Source organism: Leucoraja erinacea, chromosome 13, assembly GCF_028641065.1.
Source record: "Leucoraja erinacea ecotype New England chromosome 13, Leri_hhj_1, whole genome shotgun sequence".
NCBI classification, from domain to species: domain Eukaryota; kingdom Metazoa; phylum Chordata; class Chondrichthyes; order Rajiformes; family Rajidae; genus Leucoraja; species Leucoraja erinaceus.
In genome coordinates, this window is record NC_073389.1 from 47580663 (window position 1) to 47601404 (window position 20742).

The 20742-nt window shown below is 43.8% G+C and overlaps 1 protein-coding gene across 17 annotated transcripts in view; it reads right to left on the reverse strand.

Annotated features, from left to right (window-relative positions):
- The window catches only part of erg (ETS transcription factor ERG), a 211580-nt gene that overhangs the window by 143085 nt on the left and 47753 nt on the right, over positions 1 to 20742 (reverse strand). For 16 of the 17 annotated variants that reach the window (XM_055645153.1, XM_055645151.1, XM_055645150.1 and 13 more), the window contains exon 2: positions 16783 to 16872. The exons of the other annotated variant lie outside the window; for it this stretch is intronic. Coding sequence is in view for 1 of the 16 variants with exons in the window: in XM_055645145.1 (XP_055501120.1) it covers positions 16783 to 16821 (39 nt within the window). In the remaining 15 variants the exon portion in view is untranslated. The remainder of the gene's footprint in view (positions 1 to 16782; positions 16873 to 20742) is intronic. 17 annotated transcript variants of the gene reach the window in all.

Consider the following 20742-nt stretch of genomic DNA (forward strand, 5'->3'; position numbering starts at 1 on the left):
CATGTACACAAGAGTTGGATCAGTGAACGCGACCAGACCTCAGAGGCACCAAGTGCAGTCTTCAAAACGGCTCAATATCCATGATACACAAAAATGCTGGAGAAACTCAGCGGGTGCAGCAGCATCTATGGAGCGAAGGAAATAGGCAACGTTTTGGGCCGAAACCCTTCTTCAGACTCTGCTCCATAGATGCTGCTGCACCCGCTGAGTTTCTCCAGCATTTTTGTGTACCTTCGATTTTCCAGCATCTGCAGTTCCTTCTTAAAGGCTCAATATCCATAACTGTTTGAGGAGTGTCCCCATCTTAAACAAGTCTGTCTAGGACAAAGATAGACACAAAATGCTGGAGTAAGTCAGCGGGACAGGCAGTGTCTGGGTGACGTTTCGGGTCGAGGCCCTTCTTCAGACTGATGTCAGGGGAGTGGGGCAGGGCAGAGATAGAATGTAGTCAGAGACAGGAAGACTGGTGGGAGACCTGGGCAGAGGGAGGGGATGGAAACTCTTCATTCACTTCACCTACACTCAGTCGCAGGAGCAGGTACAAACAACTGGCTATGAAGTCCTTGGCCATCCAGATTTCTATACTGTAGGATTCGAGGATGTTTTGCACAGCATTTTTTTAACAATGGTACTCTACACTTTTACGAGGATGTTGCCAGGACTCGAAGGTCTGAGCTATTGGGAGAGGTTGAGTAGGCTGGGAATGTATTCCTTGGAGTGCAGTAAGATGAGGGGTGATCTGATAGAGGCGTACAAAATCATGAGAGGAATAGATCGGGTAGACACACAGAGTCTCTTGCCCAGAGTAGGGGAATTGAGGACCAGAGGACATAGGTTTAAGCTGAAGTGGGAAAGATTTAATCGGAGTCTGAGGGGTAATTTTCTCACACTAAGAGTAGGTGTGAGAAGTGGCTTTGCAAAGCATCTCCTTCCTTGTAGTTCCCCAAGAACATTAGTTTTAGACATTAGACTTCAGAGATACAATGCAGAAACAGGCCCTTCGGCCCTTGAAGTCCGCACCGACCAGCAATTATCCCCTATACTAACACTGTCCGACACACACTGGGGACAATTTACAATTTTATAGGAGCCAATTAACCTACAAACCTGTACGTCTTTGTAGTGTGGGAGGAAACCAGAGCACATGGAGAAAACCCCCGCAGTCACAGGGAGAACATACAAACTCTGTACAGACTGCACCAGAAGTCAGGATTGAATCTTGGTCTCTGGGGCTGTAAGGCAGAACTCTGCCGCTGCCCTAATGTGCCACCCCAAATGTTTTGATAATTTGTGTTTTATGGACCGCCATAGTAGAGAGGGTAAGGGCTGAAGATTAGGGAACTTTGCTGAAGAACTCTGAGTGGATTGGGCCTGATGTTATTTTTGTGATAGATGGAATCTCCCATTATTTATTTGTTTGGGGAGTAGACTTTCAAATTTGTCCACGTTCTGAACACTCAGAGTTTCAAAAAAAAACATTCAGAGTTTTCACGGTGGTTCGTTACTTATTCTGTGTATATTGTCATGGAAAACAGTCATTAACTGAAAGTCAGGATGGAAGTGTCAAGGAATGGTGGGCATAGCTTTAAGGTGGGAGGCTTTGAAGCTTAAAGGAGATGAGCAAGCTCATTGTTTTTTTACATAGAGAGCGGTGGGTGCCTGGAACGTGCGGGCAGAGGTGGTGGTGGAGGCAGATGCGATTATGGTATTTTGAAGCTTTTGGATAGGAGCATGGATATGCAGGGAATGGTAGGATATGGATAGAGTCATGCTGCTTAGAAATAGGCCCTTCGCCCCGACTTGCCCACATCGACCAACATGTCCCATCTACATTAGTGCCACCTGCCCATATCCCTCTAAACCTACCCTATCCATTTACCTGTCTAAAAGTTGTGATAATATCTGCTACTACTACCTCCTCCGGCAGCTCGTTCCATACACCCACTAGATCACTTGCAGGAAAAGGAGGTTAGTTTAACTTGGTATTATGTTCGGCACAGGCATTGTGGGCCGAAGGGCCTGTTTCTGTGCTGTACCGTTCTATGTTCTATGTTCCAAGCAAGCCTGCACAGAAAGCACAGGAAAACAGAACAATTCCTGTCATCCTCAAAGTGTCCATTGTCTAGGACTTTCAGTTTTGTTCACCAGCAGCATTCACCTCATGCTTAGACTGCCCCCTCCTGCCATTGTTTAATAAAGCTGCAGCTACCCACCACCTTTCCTGATCTCACAGGCTCCCAAAGAACTTTACAGCCAAATTAATTACTTTCTGCGGCAAAGAGGATCGTGTTAAGCCCCCTCTCGCTCAAATAACTGGATGTCAGATGTGTAAGAATGAAAAATTATAAATATTCCATGTGAAATTCAACCCTTCACATCTGGTTTTAACAGAAGGAGGTCAAGTAATTAATCTGCTATGAAGAGGTGTGTTGGAGCTGGGCAACAAATTTGTACTCGGGGGACAAGCCGGGTGAAAGAAGGGGAGACCAGGCAACAATTCATTCACAGAGGGCGAGTGATGAATCTGCTGCCAGAACTTCAGACTTTAGACTTGAGAGATACAGCGCGGAAACAGGCCCTTCCGCCCACTGAGTCTGTGCCGACCAGCGATTATCACCCTGAACACTCGCACTACCCTACATACTAGGGAACATTTACAATTCTTTTACCAAAGCCAATTAACCTGCAAACCTGTACGTCTTTAGAGTGTGGGAGGGAACCGGAGCATGCGGTGAATACCCACACGGTCACAGGGAGAGTTTACAGACAGCACTAGTAGACGGGATCGAACCAGGCGCTGTTAGGCAGCAACTCTACCACTGCGCCAGTGTGCCGCCCCTGTCAGGAGGCAGCTTGGGCGGCATTGGACCAATCTGCTCAGCCAAGTGGGTGTGGAGAGATTAGCAGGGGTCCGATCTACTCCCAGGAAGTGGGTCAGAGTGATTAACCAGGCAAACAATCAGACCTCACATCTACCACGTTGCCTCTCACAACCTACAAATCTCGCCATTCCCTCTGGCTTTCCCATCTCCCCAGATATCATGATAGCTCACTCTTTCCCTCTTAGAGTCAGAGAGCAATACAACATGGAAACAGGCCCTTTGACCCATGCTGACAAAAAAACCCCCCATCTACACTAGTCCCACCTGCCGCGTTTGGCCCACATCCCCTCTAAGCCTGTCTGTCCTATCCACGCACCGATCGGTGTGTAGTCCATTGAGATCGGGAAGGGGATTGCGGGATATGCAACTAAATATTCTCAAGCAGAAAGAAATGAATCAGAGTCCAGAATTCCTGACATCGCACAACGTTTTTGACTGACTTCAATTATCATTGGAAAATCAGGTTATTTTTAAACACAATTTATTTTTTCAGGGTTCGAGCTAGGCTTGAAGGAGTACAGTTTGATACCGTGATACTTAAGGCTATATATCTGGGTCAGAAAATCAGATTATTTTTACACATTATTTATTTTTCAAGTATCTAGCCAGGATTGCCGGAGTGCAGTTTGATACCATTATATTTAAGGCTGTGTGTCTGGTTCAGTTTTGTTTCAGCTGCAATTTCACCCCTCTTCATAAAAATGAAGAACATTTCTCTCTGTCTCGACATCGCATTTAAAGGCTTGAATTGAAATGCCACGGAAAACCACTGGAATGAACTGGGAGCAAGTCAGGGCTTTCTGAAAAAGTCCCCCGATCTGGTTTTCATCGAAATGGAGTTGACTGTATTTCACGTTCTGGAATTAATTAGACCACTGACTGAATAGTTTGACAAGTGCAATATTAAAGTGAAATATAATCTCATCCTCTGAAGGGTGCTTTAAAACCCTTTTTTTAATGGCCTTTCGCCAGCCGGTTCTCCTCCAGACAGTCCTCAGTCCCCTGTCCCACCACGTCCAGCTGTGACAAGAATAGTCCAACAGTACCTGGCTGCAGGTGGATTGGAATTTAAAGCTGCTCATGGAGTCATAGAGTCAAAGAGTGATACAGTGTAGAAACAGGTCCTTCGGCCCAACTCGCCTATATTGGCCAACATGTCTCAGCGACACTAAACATAGAAAATAGGTGCAGGAGTAGGCCATTCGGCCCTTCGAACCTGCACCGCCATTCAATATGATCATGGCTGATCAACCAACTCAGTATCCTGTACCTGCCTTCTCTCCATACCCCCTGATCTCTTTAGCCACAAGGGCTACATCTAACTCCCTCTTAAATATAGCCAATGAACTGGCTTCAACTACCTTCTGTGGCAGAGAGTTCCAGAGATTCACCACTCTCTGTGTGAAAAATCTTTTCCTCATCTCGGTCCTAAAAGTTTTCCCCCTTATCCTTAAACTGTGACCCCTTGTTCTGGACTTCCTAGTCCAGACACTAGTCCCACCTGCCCGCGTTTGGTCCATATCCCTCCAAACCTCTCTTAACTGCTGTCCACTAAACAGGATGGCTCATGTAAGGAACCAGACATACCCCACATCACGTCACAACCATTTTCGTCACCATGGCAAGTCATTGTACCAATACTCGTCTCAACCACACAACAGCCTCAATCTGGAAACATCAAGACATCAGTCCTGTGGGAAAAGCATTAGCCTCCAGCTCTCCCTCCAAGACATTGCCGGCATGGTGGCACAGTGGTAGAGTTGCTGCCTCAAAGCGCCAGATACCCAGGTTCGATCCTGACTACGGTTGCTGTCTGTACGGAGTTTGTACGTTCGCCCCATGACCTCGTGGGTTTTCCCTGGGTGCTCCGTTTTCCGCCCACACTCCAAAGACACACAGGTTTGTAGGTAAATTGACCGGTACAGACTGTAAATTATCCCTAGTGTGTAGGATAGTGCTAGTGTACGGGGATCGCTGGTCGGCACAGACTCGGTGAGCTGGAGGGCATGTTTCCCCGCTGTATCTCTAAACTAAACTAAACTAAACTAAGACATGCAACAACCTAATGTGGAAATGTGTTGCAAACCCTCCAGAGTTGCTCAGTCTAATTCCTGGATCCACCTCCATGATAACAGTGGGGTCCATCATGTCCGTACCAACCTTTTTTGCCCATCTATACAAACCCAATTTATTCTCCCTAGGTCTATTTTCATTCATGCCATGTTAAATTTGCCACGCTGCTTGCTGCCCTTGAAGAGATTGACACCAGTTTTATAACAAGTAATGACATATCAAGATCCACTCAAGTCTCCATCTACCTTTCACCATCTAAAGTCTATCGACAAAGGCCACTGTTTTCCGCCCCTCATATGATTTCCCGCACCTCTATCTCCACATCCTCATCACTCTTTTGGAAGGAAGTTTCTTCTGAATTCTGTGTTGCTGGCCCTGTAGCTTTGCTCGACCACACCTGGAAACACTCAGTAGAAATTGAATCAGGCTGCAAAGCATGTGCTGGAATCCTAATGCGTGAATAATTCCCAGCCATATAAACCAGGGCAAGATGCTGCACATAAAACGTACAACTCTTAATCACAACTGCTACCCGACCGTTCTTCATTCAGGTAAACACAAACTCCCACCTAGCTAAGGTTTGGTTGCTTGGCACTGAGGAAGAAGATCTCCTCTCAATTTGATGTGCACAACTAGCTGGTCATACATACCAACTCTCTGAACACTGTGGTGAGGGTGTAGATTACAGGATCATAAGACGTAGGTGCAGAACTACGCCATTTGTCCCATCAAACTTGCCACCCCATTCGATCATGGCTTAGAGTTGTACAGAGACATATCTATTCTCCATGGCCTTTGTAGGCCAGTGAGGTGTTGAATTGTTTATTAACTTTATTTGCTTGGTTTTGCTGCGTTGTTCGTACTCGTGTTTTATGTTTTTTTAATTTATTGTTTGGATTTTTTGTATGTAATTTATGCGCCTCGTGTTAGTTGTATGTTCTGTTGTTCTGCCTGTTTTATGATGTCTTGCTTGTTTTCTTTTTTCTGTACAGCACTTTGGTCAGCTTTGGTTGTTTTTAAGGTGCTTAACAAATAAAGTTATTATTATTATTATTATTATTATGGCTGATCTATTTTTCCCTTCGAACTCCATTCTCCTGCCTTCTCTGCATAAACTTTGTCATGGTGGCGCAGTGGTAAAGTTGCTGCCTTACAGCTCCAGAGACCCAGGTTCGTTCCTGATCGTTGGTGCTGTCTGTGCAGAGTTTGTACGTTCGCCCAGTGACCGCATGGGTTTTCTCCGGGTGCTCGGGTTTCCTCCCACACTCCAAGGACGTACAGGTTTGTAGGTTAATTGGCTTCCTTAAAATTGTAAATTGTCCCTGCTGTATAGGATAGTCCTAGTGTGCAGGGATCACTGGTCGGTGTCGACTCAGTCGGCCGAAGGACCTGTTTCCGCGCTGTACCTTTAAACTAAACTATTGAAGAACCTAGAAATCTCTGCTTTAAAAACACCCACTAACTTGGCCTCCACCATGTGGGCTCTGTATGTAGGGAGTCAGTACACGCAAGAGGCCTTTGCCAGTGACATAACCTGTATAACAGTGTTCAGAGTAGCAAGTCGGCCCTCTGTCCCTACTTTACCATTCAATAAGATCATGGCTGATCATTTACGTCAACACCAATATTCTGTGCTAGACATTGAATCCTTAATAAAAAAGGCAAGGCATAGAAGGAATTGGACCTAGGCCAATTAAATTGGGTTTGTATAGATGGGCATAAAGGTGGGTATGGACAAGATGGGCAGTTTCCATGCTGTACAACTCTAAGACTTAAAAAATCCATGGAACTCTTCCTTGAGAATTATGAAGAGTCACTATACTTGGAGGGAAGACATTTCTTCAATCTTCACATCACATCTTAGAGGGATATGGGTGGGTGGGACTAGCGTAGATGGGGCATCTTGATCACCAAGGACAAGTTGAAAGGCCTATTTCTGCACTGTGACTAGGGTTCTATCTATAACTATGTCCTGAAAGATTGCCCTTTGCTTTGGTTCCTTGAATGAGCCTTCGTTCTAGACAACCCAGCCTGGGGAAACAGCATATAACCATATAACCATATAACCATATAACAATTACAGCACGGAAACAGGCCATCTCGGACCTTCTAGTCCGTGCCGAACACTTATTCTCCCCACTTATTCTCAGCAACACTGCATTAATCCCAACAAACCCTGATGAAAATTGTTTTGCTTCAATGAGATCACCTACCCTTCTAGTTTCTGGTTCTAGTTACCGACTGAAAGTTGGGGTTGGGGGTGACGGGGGGGGGGGGGGGGGGGGGGGGGGGGGGGGGGAGATGAAGAGCTGGAGGTAAGAAAAGACCAGGACCACTCAGGGCCAGCCACAAATGACCTCAGGCAGAGCATTGCCTGGTAGGGCCATTGTTGGCTAGGGAAGCTAGAGAAGGTGTAGCGAAGGTCTTGGTAGGTAACGCCCTGCCTGAGATCATTTGTGGCTGGCCCTGATTAGTCCTGGTCCCTCGCCCCTCTTCACCTCCCATTGTCCTCCCCCCCCCCCCCCCCCCCCCCCCCCCCCCCTTCAGTCTGAAGAAGGATCTGGACTCGAAACGTCATCCATTGTTTTTCTCCAAAAATGCTGCCTGACCTGTTGAGTTATTCCAGCACTTTGTGTCTATCTTTGGTATAAACCAGCATCTGCAAGAAGGCATATGGTATGCTTGTCTTCATTGGTCGGGGCATTGAGTGTACTGTAAGAATCAGGAAATTGTGTTGTAGCTTTACAGGGCTTTAGCTGAGGTCACAATTGGAGTACTGCTTGCAGTTTTAATCGCCACATCATAAGAAAGGGTGCAGAAGTGGGTTACCAGAATGAAGCCTGGAGTAGGTGATGTTAGCGACAAGTGGACGTTGGACAGATTTGAACTGTTTTATATGGAATGAAGAGAGACCTGATAGAAGTATATAAAATCATGAATGGCATAGATAGGGTCGACTGCCAGAACCCCAAATAATAACCTGGATATAGTGTGCAAGTTGCAGCAGGAATTAAAATTGGCATGTAACAAAGGTAATGCCACTGTGGTTATGGGGGTAGGGTATTGACAAGGATAGAGAATTGTTTGGCAGACAGGAAGCATAGAGTAGGAATAAACGAGTCCCTGTCGGAATGGCAGGCAGTGACGAGTGGAGTGTCGCAAGGCTCGGTGCTGGGGCCGCAACTATTTACAACATTAATGATTTAGATGATGGAATTAAAAGTAACACTAGCAAATTTGCAGATGACGCAAAGCTGGGTGGTAGTGTGAACTGCGAAGAGGATGCTAGGAGGTTGCAGGGTGACTTGGATAGGTTGGGTGAGTGGACAGAAGCATGGCAGATGCAGTATAATGTAGATAAATGTGAGGTTATCCACTTTTGCTGCAAGAACAAGGAGGCAGATTGTTATCTCAATGGTGTCAGATTAGAAAAAAAGGGAAGTGCAACGAGACCTGGGTGTCCTTGTACAATAGTCACTGAAAGTAAACATGCAGGAACAACAGGCAGTGAAGAAAGCTCATGGCATGTTGGCCTTCATAATGCATAGACTTGAGAATAGTTGTACAGGGCTCTGGTGAGACCACATCTGGAGTATTGTGTGCAGTTTTCGTCATTTGAGGAAGGACATCCTTGCAATTGAGGTAGTGCAGTGTAGGTTCATGAGGTTAAACCCTGGGATGGCGGGACTGTCATATGAGGAAAGATTGGAAAGACTGAGCTTGTATTCACTGGAATTTAGAAGGATGAGGGGAGATCTTATAGAAACATAAAATTATAAGAGGACTGGAAAAGCTAGATGCAGGAAAAATGTTCCCAATGTTGGGGGAGTCAGAACCAGGGGCAACAGTCTAAGAAAAACGGAGAGGCCATTTAAAACTGAGATGAGAAAATAAACTTTTTAACCCAGAGAGTTGTGAATTTGTGGAATTCTCTGCCACAGAAGACAGTAGAGGCCAATTCACCGGATGAAGTTAAAAGAGAGTTAGACAGAGCTCGAGGAGGCTGGTGGAATCAAGGGGTATGGGGAGAAGGCAGGTTACTGATTGAGGATGATCACAATGAATGGCGGTGCTGACTCGAAGGGCCAAATGGCCTCTTTCTGCATCTATTTTCTGTTTCTATGTTTCTAACCTTTATCCCAGGATGGAAATATCAAATGCCAGAGGGCATAGGTTTATGGTAGGAGGGGAAAAGTTTAAATGAGATGTGCAAGGCAAGTTTTTTTACACAGAGGGTGGTGAGTACCTGGAATGAGATGCCAGGGGGCTGTGGTGGAAGCAGATATGATAGTGGCAATTAAGAGACTTTTGAATAGGCACATGGAAATGCAGGAATGGGGGGGGGGGTTGGATTATGTGCAGGCAGAGTTGGCCTTGGCATCATGTTTGGCACAGACATTATGGGCCGAAGGGCCTGCTCCTCCGCTGTACTGTTCTATGTCCTATATTCTGTGTGTCAGATCGCAGTGAAATATCCCTTGGAGAATTTTATTCTACATGGATAGATTAGAGCACAGAGACCTGTGCCAGCCAACTATTGGCCATTCTGGGCTACACCCTTCATTGGTCATCTGTGGCCGGCCCTTCTTTATCCTGGCCTTTTCCGACCTCCAATCCCCTCCACTCTACTTTTAGTCTAAAGAAGGGCCACGACACAAAACTTCGCCAATCCCTTTTCCCCAGAGATGTTGCCTGAACCGTTGAGTTACTCTAGCACTCTGTGTCGACCTTCGTTATAAACCGCCATCTGCAGTTCCTTCCCACATGTTTTGTCTTTCTCCCAAATACTTTGTCAGGAATGGCCGACATCGCAAGAGTCTTTCCCCCTCTCCTTCTCCAGACCTTCAGGCCCCTTTCTGTCACACTCAAAGCCCCCCTTAAAGCACCCCTTTATTCCAACAGAAAGTTATCCCTTGCACCCGAACAACAGCATCGTCAGTCATCACTTCTTCACAAATCTCAATCAACACACTCCTCTGCAAACATCTCTGCTCACCATCACTCCACACTTGACCTGTACGTCATTGAGGATTTCTTTAAAAAGAGCAGGTTGTCCCCTCCCCATATATCATACACCAACACATCTAACCTCGCCCATACTTTGACGGCTAGGCACCTGTCAAAGCAAAGCCACTGTTCGGTCTGAATGAATGGTTATATTTCAATTTTTAGGCCTATTTTAGATATGGTAATTTTAATTTTTTAAAGCTATATGTATTTATTCTGTTTTTATTAACTGCATTGACAGGAACTGATTGAGAAACTTTTTTTTTGTTTCATCTGTGTATATAAGTACTCAGTTAAAGTGACATTCAAGTAAATACTGAAATACTGAATACTGAGGTTGGAGGGAGGGCCATCTGGGTCTGGGGTTAATGTGGTTAATGGGCTTCTTGCATTGCAGTATGGCAGGGCTAGAATCAAATCAGTGTCTTCAGACTCGAACACTGACTTCAACTCCCACCTTTACTGCATCTTCCAGTATCTGCCCATTGTGTAATTTAGTTTAGTTTAGAGACACAGCGTGGAACACCGATTCCGTATTCCGTACAGACCATCACCCATACACCAGCGACACTTTACAGGAGCCAATTAACCAACAAACATGCACGTCTTTGGTACGTGAGAGGAAACCGGAGCAGCCGGAGAGAAGCCACGCAGGTAAAAGCGGTCACAGGGAGAAAGTACAAACTCCCTACCGACAGCAGCCGTAGTCGGGATCGAACCCGGGTCTCCGGCGCTGTAAGGCAGCAACTCTACCGCTGCGCCACTGTGCTGCACATAGCGTAACCCCATTATCCGAGTGGTGGGATAAGGATGCACCCTGACTCACAATCAAAATGCTGTCAGTAACAATGTCAAGGATGGCCTTTTACAATGCATCTACCCTGGTGAAGATCTTCCCAAAGGTACACAAAAATGCTGGAGAAACTCAGCGGGTGCACCAGCATCTATGGAGCGAAGGAAACGGGCAACGTTTCGACCCGAAACGTTGCCCATTTCCTTCGCTCCATAGATGCTGCTGCACCCGCTGAGTTTCTCCAGCATTTTTGTGTTCCTTCGATTTTCCAGCATCTGCAGTTTCTTCTTAAGATCTTCTTAAATGTTAGAAACATAGAAAATAGGTGCAAGAGTAGGCCATTCGGCCTTTCGAGCCCTAGTATTAGTCTACAGCTATTCAAAGAAGAGACCCTGTATGCTCATCATTTCCTGGTATGTAATACCTTGCAGTTCTGATAATATGGTTGTAAATCATTTTTGCACCCCCCCTCCTCTAGTGCCTCTTGATACATTTGTAGAATAATGGTAACCATATTCCACACAGTACTCTCATTGTAATCCAAATTAAACTCAATACATTGAGCATAATCTCTCCATTTACATTTCTATCATAGAAATACAATTACACAAATCAACTCCAAATTGAATAAAATCCTTTGCAAATGTGCAAGACCCAATGTAGCATTCTTTATTCGGGTTCCAGGGTATCTATTATGCCAATGTAAATTCTAATGATAGTGCTGACTGCATCGTTTCTGCCTCGTTGTGTCATTTGTTGTACGTTGTTCTCATTTCTAGACCATAATGAAACGTGAACATTTTACGAGTTGGGATCTTAGCTTTATTTTTCTTTCAATCGCTTAACCAGTACCTTCCAAGTGGAGAACCTTTCCGATGCTGCCCGTGAACATGTTTCCAATTAAGAGATTGAGACAAGCTATGTTTCACTGGAGAGCATGCAGCAAATCTGTTCAGTGTCCCAATACAAAGTGTGAAACGACCCCAATCACAAAAGGCAGGAATCTAAAAGAGGGGGTTTGGGGCTGGAGGGGAGCAGTATAAATTATTTTCAGGCAGGATCAAGTAAGGGATAGATACAATCAAAGAGCGGGACGATTTGACCAAAGCAATTTACTACCAATGTGAGCAATCCATTTGAAAGAACAATGCAATTAGACCTGCTTCATTTTTCCACAGTCATGCACTGTTTTTAACCTTTTTAACTACTTCACCCATTTCCTTCTTTAAAATTGCAAATAAATTGCTTTCAAGATCCATTAAGGCAATGCATTCCAGATCATAGTAACTTTTTTGCTTCAAAAATGCCTTAATCGTCTTTCTAACCCTTTTGCAATTATGTGAAATCTGTGTCTTCGGATATAGATCATCCTCTATCCGAATATAAAATCTCATTATATGCACACGAGATACTTTTATATATTACAAAGTCACAAACGAGCATACCAAATTTATTAAACTTAATAATAGAGGAATTTGGGTCTTTTTCTGGATATAGAATAAACTGGAATAAAAGTGAAATCATGACATTAAAACCTCAAGAACCTACACACTTATTGAAGTTCCCCTTTAAAATCGCAACAGAAAAATTTAAATATTTGGGTATTCAGATTACTAGAAAATATAAAGCATTATTCAACGCTATTTGGTAGAATAAATGCAATAAAAATGATCTTCCTACCACAATTACTATACCTATTTCAGTCTATACCGGTATATATACCAAAATATATATTTTTTAAATTAGACTCTAATATTACTAATTATATTTGGGACTATAGATCACATAGAATCACAAAAAAACACTTATGTAAACCAAAAGAGGTCGGGGGACTTCCGAATTTTATGTATTATTACTGGGCAGTGCATATTAACAATATGATTTATTGGTTGGATAGTTCTACCCAACAGACAGAATGGATAAAAATGGAGAAGGAGGATTGCCATCCTTGGAATATAGGAACGATCCAAAAATTTGGGGATCCTCTTCTCCCCAAAAAAACTGAATAACACAATATATAAGAAGAACCCAATTATATATGGTACAATAAGAATTTGGAAACAAATAAAATTATCTTTAAAATTAAGAAATTTATCATTGTTAATGCCAATTGCGAATAACCCTTTATTTAAACCATCTCTTATTGATAAGACATATAACCAATGGGAAAGTCTCGGAATTAGAAGGATCGGGGATATGTACGAAATGGGAAACCTACTATCATTCCAACAATTACAATTAAAATTTAAATTGAAAAACAACCAATATTTTAAATATCTTCAGATTTGCGATTTCATGAAAAAATATATACAAGGATATCAAAAAGTAACTCCTGAGTTATTGGAAGAAGCAATGAATATTGAAGCTGACACAAAAATTAATATCATATTTATATAATAGTATTCTAAATATAGACCTACCATCGACAGAGGTACTTAGAGAAGAGTGGGAACAGGAACTAATGATAAAAATTACGAAGGTTAAATGGGAAAAATACTTGATAGATATTCACAAATGTTCAATTAATGTAAGACATAATCTAATTGAATTTAAAATTTTACATAGATTATATTATTCAAAAACAAGATTGAACAAATTTTATCCAAATATATCCACCACTTGTGATAAATGTCTAGCCCAAAAGGCAACTATAACACACTCCTTAGTTTCCTGCATAAAACTTTATAGATTTTGGAATGATATTTTTGAAATATTTACAAAATTATTCAAGACAAGAATGGACCCCAATACTGAAATGATTATATTTGGCGTAATGGAAGATGGGAATAAATTGAACACATCTCAAAATCTATTCCTTAACTATGGTTTAATAATAGCAAAAAATTAATACTTAAATTTTGGACGGGTACATCAATACCAACGCTTAAAATGTGGATTGCAAGTATGTTGGACACAGCTCATCTTGAGGAAATGCGATTCCTCCTAATGGATAAATCAGACCAATTCATAACGAGTTGGTCTCCATTCGTCGTTTTTTTGGAATCATATGGTGCAACACAATTGTAAAAAATAACTGTTTCAGGACTGGACGAGGGTTGGTCAAGATTATAAATAATGATCTCCTTTTCTTTTTTATTTTCTTTTCTTTTCTCTATTTTCTCTCTCAACTTTCTTCATTTACTCGTTTTCTTTCTTCACACACTATATATTTCACATCTTTCGATCCTTTACTATCTAACTTATTTTTCTTATTCTAATCTTTTTTTAATGTAACAAAAAAAAAAAGTTGTACATAAAATGATATAATTTAAAAAAAAAAAAAAAAAAAAAACAACCTCTCCCCCTACCAAGCCTCTCACTGGGTACACACACACATGCACACAAAGGCACACATGTCCTTATGATATAAAGGTAATTTCTCCTCCGAGCAAAGTTAATTTGCCAAGAAAAACCTTGCTTATTTCGGGAGTTTTCAAATCCATAATTTACTTTCCCACTGTTAAAGTTTCAGACCTGACACACACTAACCACATGCTTCTAACTGTAGCTGCATGGTCATTTAAAACAAAACATGTTTAGCCAAATATTTAGCGATCGGAACGCATGCTCAGGGATTCAAGGCCCTTCTGCCAAGACAGTGCACACACAGACCTGGAGAAAGCAGCATATTCACCTTGCATTAAAAGAACAAGTCAAGAGTGTCTTATTGTCATATGTTCCGAAACGGAACCATGAAATTCTTACTTGCAGCAGCATATCAGATATGTCGATATAGTATTCTGCAAAACCCATCATAAACAATAAAAACAAGTTCTGTACATACAGGTTAGCATAGTATTGTTGCCTAACAGAGACCAGAGACTTGGGTTCAATCAGGACTACGGATGCTGTCTGTACGGAGTTTTCCCTGAGACCTCGTGGGTTTACTACGGGTGCTCTGGTTTTCTCCCACATTCCAAAGACGTTCAGGTTTGTAGGTGAATTGGCTTCTGTAAATTGCCCCTAGTGTGTAGGATGAGAAACTGGGATAACATAGAACTAGTATAGATAGACGCAAAAAGCTGGAGGAACTGAGCGGGACAGGCAGCATTTCTGGAGAGAAGGAATGGGTGACGTTTCGGGTCGAGACCCTTCTTCCTAGTGTATGTTGTGCGTTGGTTGGCATGGACTAAGTGGCGTCAAGTTGGGAAAAGGGGAAGTACAACGGTATCTGGGGGTCCTTGTACACATGCCTATTGTCTATTGACTTGGTGGGCTGAAGGGCTTATTTTCAAGCTGTATCTCCAAACTAAAACTACCGCCGATTTTCCAGCCCCCTTGGTTCCAGAGCCTTGCCAGATTATCCATTTCGCCAGACCAAACGAGGTCATGTAAGACACAGAAATACACACCCAACCCGCTAATTGTACCCTTCCCGTGTCTCTAACGGACTGCTGGAAACTTAAATAAAACAAATATCACAAAGGGTTACTTGGCTCTTCCAAACCTCCATTCACAGACCATGTGCAATCTATCCCAACATGGACTCTCCCCAACCCATCTAAATTCATGCCAAAAGAGTTCTGCCTGAAACTCACAAACTCCCGAGCCAAGCGACAGAAAATACCTCTCAACGCATCTTCCTCATTAAACTCTAAACGCATGACCCAGTCTAGTCTCAACAGAATAGCAAACGTTTCTTCCTGTGTAGGATTCCATCACCCTATTCCCATGTCTGGCTGCTAAATCTTGCACATTTACCTGGTGTTTATTTTGGGTTTATTTTCTTTTATTAAAAAAAGAGTTAATTATTTTTGTTATCAACTGTTTTTTTTCTTTGACATTCCAGGAATGTGCTCCATTTAACCTGCCAGCGAGGATGATTTTGTGATCCATAAAGGGTCGGCAGGAGAGATTTCTCCTTTTTTTTCTCCCTGGCGCGTTATATATAAAATCAGCAACAATTGTGCAAAGGCAGTGAATTTTTAAAATCCCCGGGGATAGATCTGCTGACCCTTCTGTGTGAGCAGAGATTTTCCGGCCCGATAAATTACTTCCAGGTATTGTAATGTGGATATTTGTCTCATTCATATTACATTCCTCTGTTCGCTCTTTAATGGAGGAAATTTAAAATGAGGACGGCAAGGGAGGATTATTGGACAGGATGGGAGGGGGGGATAAGTTCTGAATCCTACGCCAACTCACCCTAATTCCTTTTCCCCCGGAGGCTGATGAGATGGTCAGATAGTCAATGACTACATTGTCTGGTGGGGGAGGACGAGTTAGTTAAATACATTAGTAAGGGTGCGCAGTTTGGGTTTTCACGTACTTTTCGATTTCACACGGCTAGCTGGTGATTTCCTAGCCCATGAAATGCAATAGTGATGACAGTTGGATAAACACTGTTTAGTTTAGTGATACAGCACGGATACAGGCCCTTCGGCCCACCGAGTCTGCGCCAACCAGCGACCCCCGCTCACTAACACTATCCTCTACACACTAGGGGCAATTTGCAATTTTACCAAGCCAATTAACCTACAAATCTGGGGGGAAACCGGAGCACCCAGGGAAAATCCACCAAAGGTCACGGGGAGAACGTACAAACTTTGTACAGGCAGCATCTGTGGTCAGGATCGAACCCGGGTCTCTGGCGCAGTAAGGCAGCGACTCTACCGCTGGGCCACCCTCAGCTCTTGGGCTAATGGTTCACCCGGCCTCTCGGGCAAACCTGGTTCCACCCTGCTCTCAGACTCACTGTTCACCACAAATGAAACTATTCCCAATGATCTACCTTGAACCATAAAGCAATGAAAAACTGCAGATGCTGAAAATATGAGATAAAAATGAAAACAAATATGCTGGAAATACTCAGCAGATCAGGCAACATTTGACCAATTCTGATGTCATCAATCTGAATTGTTAAATCAGTTTCTCTCTCAGCAGGTGCTGTCTGACCTGCTGAGTGTTTTTTATGTCCTCTGCAACATTTCACATCCCCCCCCCTCCCTCTCTCCCCGAGCACCATCACCCCCACAGATTAGAGCATCACAGGCAGCAAACTCGCAGAAATGTATTTTACTGACTAACTTTGAAATGAGCCGCTGAGTCTGGGACAGTCTGAATCATGTCCTTTTCCTGGACTCCGGGGGTGTGGCAACAAGACACGACTCACAACTCCTGTGTACAAGGGGAGACAGATAGAATTAGAGCACTGGAGAGATGACACCCTCTGCATGTGCAAACAAACACACCGTGAACTGTGCGTGAGAACCCACTGGCCAAATATATTGTAAACCGACTTAATTACAGAAAGATATATTTACAATGGCCAGCAGCGAATGATGTCATTTACATTCTAGACTAACCTCTGCATGCTGAGTATTCCAATTTCAAAAATAGACCAATGATGTCAGATGTTTTGATGAGTGAATTATTTTCGGATAAGGAGGTTGCCCTGTGATATTGTTTAATGCAGCGATACAGATACATGAATGCCATAAACCATGGAGCCAGAAACTCCGTCGATGCAATGTTCGGCAAATGGGCGGCATGGTGGCGCAGCGGTAGTTGCTGCCTTACAGCGCCAGAGACCCGGGTTCGATCTTGACTACTGGTCGATCTTGTCTGCACGGAATTTGTACGTTTGCCGCGTGACCTGCGTGGGTTTTCCCCGGGTGCTCCGGGTTCCTCCCACACTATAAATGCGTGCAGGTTTGTAGTTTAATTGGCTTGGTATAATTGTAAATTGTCCCTACTGTATGTAGGGTAGGGTTAAAGTGCGAGGATCGCTGGTCGGCACGGACTCGGTGGGCCGAAGGGCCAGTTTCCACACTGTATTACTAAACCGCACTAGTATGTAAAGTTCGGCGTTGTGAGTGTTCATTTAAACTATTCATGGCAAAGCATCCACAACCAAGCATGGTGGGGCTGTCATGGCCAGTCCAATGAAACATAATCCCCATTCGATATTTGCTCATCAAGATTTAATGACGATTCATTTAATGGCCAGATTTAATGGTCAATTAATGTCATCATTGCGGTTGAGTTGCTGCCTTACGACACTAGAGGCCTAGGTTCGGTCCTGACAACGGGTGCTGTTTGCATGGAGTTTGTAGCAAGGAAACTCTTCTAGTATCCTGCCGGATATGTATCCTGCCAACATCACTATAACTGATAACAGAGTATGTAAGAACTTGCCCACACTGTAAAGACTATATAGGTTTGTAGGTAAATTGGCATGGCATCTGGAAAATTGTACCCTGCTTCCTGTAGGTGTCCCTGGTCCTCCGTCTATGCTCATAGAAAAATCCAAAAACATCGGAGATGTCCTATTCTCTAGGGAGTAGGCCATTCCCCCCTTCGATATGATGAGACTCTCACCAGGATCTGATCATACCCCAATTCTGCAGTATCCTGTACCTGCCTTCTCTCCCTACCCCCCGAGCCCCTTATCCCCAAAGGGCACCCCTTACTCCCTCTTAAATATAGCCCATGAACCATCTCCTCCCCTTTGGCTTTCCGCTACTTTCTGTGTCCCTCAGAGAATTCCTGGTCAGATTCACTGTACCCTTACCTGGTACTTTCCCTTGCAACCGCAGGAAATGCTACACTTGTCGCTTTACCTCCCCCTTGACTCCATCCAAGGACCCAAGGAATCAGGTGAGGCACAGGTTCACCGGCATCTCATCAAACCTCATATATTGCATCCGCAGCTCTAGGTGTCAGCTGCTGTACGTCGGTGAGACCAAGCGCAGGCTTGGCGATCGCTTCGCCCAACACCTCCGCTCGGTTCGCAATAACCAACCTGATCTCCCGGTGGCTCAGCACTTCAACTCCCCCTCCCATTCCAAATCCGACCTTTCTGTCCTGGGCCTCCTCCTTGGCCAGAGTGAGTCCCACCACAAATTGGAGGAGCAGCACCTCATATTTCGCTTGGGTAGTTTATACCCCAGCGGTATGAACATTGACTTCTCCAATTTCAGGTAGTCCTTCTTTCTCCCTCCTTCCCCTCCCCTTCCCAGCTCTCCCACAGCCCACTGCCTCTGCCTCTTCCTTTCTTCTTGCGCACCCCCCCCACCCCCAAATCAGTCTGAAGAAGGGTTTTGACCCGAAACATCACCTATTCCTTCGGTCCATAGATGCTGCCTCACCCGCTGAGTTTCTCCAGCATTTTTGTCTACCTTCGATTTTTCCAGCATCTGCAGTTCTTTCTTAAACACCAATAAATCATATCATTGCATGTGAAGAACTATAGATTGTTTTCAAAGGCATAACATCAATACATGGGATTGGGTCATAGTCATAAAGAGATACAGCGTGGAAACCGGCCCTTCAGCACATCAACATCCATTTTACACTAATCCCATGTTTTATTCTCCTCACATTCTCCTCAGCTCCCCCCCTCCCTCTATGGAGCGAAGGAAAAAGGCAAAGTTTTGGGCCGAAACCCTTCTTCTAAATAAATAACTATATCTGATTACAATCAAGCATCCACAGTGTACAGATACAGGAATTAGGGTATAACATTGTACGATAAAGTTCGGTAAAGTCCGATTGCAGATCGTTCAAAGGTCTCCAATGAGGTAGACAGCAGGTCAGGACCGCACACTAGCAGGTGAGAGGATGGTTCAGTTGCCTGATAACAACTGGAAATAAAAACTGTCCCTGAATGTGGAGGTATGCGTTTTCAAACTTCTGTACCTCTTGTTTGATGGGAGAGGGGAGCAGAGGGAGTGACCTGGGTGAGACTGGTCCTTGGTTGTGCTCACGGTTTTTGCCGAGGCAGTTTGAAGTGTAGGTGGAGTCCGTGCAATGGAAGGTCAGTTTGAGTGATGGTCTGGGCCTATGTCCACAACTCCTCCCTGGCCTCTCCTCTCTGACTATCCCACCTTATCTATATGCTGCCTCTGCTCTCAGGGCTCCGTTAATAACAAGGGAGACAGAAGAGACTGCAGATGTTGGAACCACGAGTGGTGGATGGACTCAGCATCTGCAGAGGGAAATGGATAGATAATGTTTCAGGTCAGGACTGATGGAGTAAAGGGGGGAGAGCAGGTAGAGAGAGATCGTAGTGTGGCAAAAACTGGCAAATGGTAGGTGGACTGAGATGCAGAGGGGTGATTAGCAGATGGGTGAGGATAGTAATAACGGCTTGAAGTGAAATGGAGAGAATAAGGTGCCAGATTGAGAAGGAACTATAGTGAACAGTGAAGCCGGGTGAAGAATATGGATTGAAGGGGAAAGGGGGCATGGGAAAGAGGGGGGATAAAAGGAAAATGGGGGATTTGGAGTAAGATGAGGTGAGTGATAAACAGTAGGAGGGGAAAGTGAATGGGGCAATGGAGGTCGTGGGAGAAGGGTGTATATACTCAGGGGGGTAGAGTGGAGGAAGACATGGGTAGGTGAGAAGGGGATCGAGAAGTTTACTTGAAGTTGGAGAAAATGGAGAAGCCACCCTTTTGGAATTCACCTATTTAACATTCAGTGCCAATATCTCCAGGAATGGGTTATTGGTTTCCCATGTTGACTAAGAGCTTGGGTGACAGCTTAAAACATTTCATGATCATTACAATTAAAATTTTTGGCTATCACAGCAGAATGCAGAAACTTTGCCCTCATGTGAATGACCCCACTGAAGAACCACAAGACTGCATAAACGCTTGAGGCATGCAGTCCATGTTTAATTTTCTTGCAATTTACCATTCATGCAAATGTTTTGTGTCAGGTTTTAGAAAAAAAACTAATCATAAGAATTAGAACAAAAGCCATTCATTTCCTATTCATTTCTCCTGACTTTGCATAGGCTGGCAACTTTAAGAGAAATATCCCCATCACATAAAAATGTGATCTAATTGGCCTTGAGTGGTAATTAGTTACAGAAACTGATCTACTTTAGCGTTTTGGATTACATAATGATACGCCTTGCAAACCATGCATCCCATGACTTAGTCTGAGCAGTATCACGAAAACCCACAATTATCTAAAAAGAATTAAACATTGGCAACATTTCAAATATGCATTATGTGGAGACATTAAACATTTGATGGG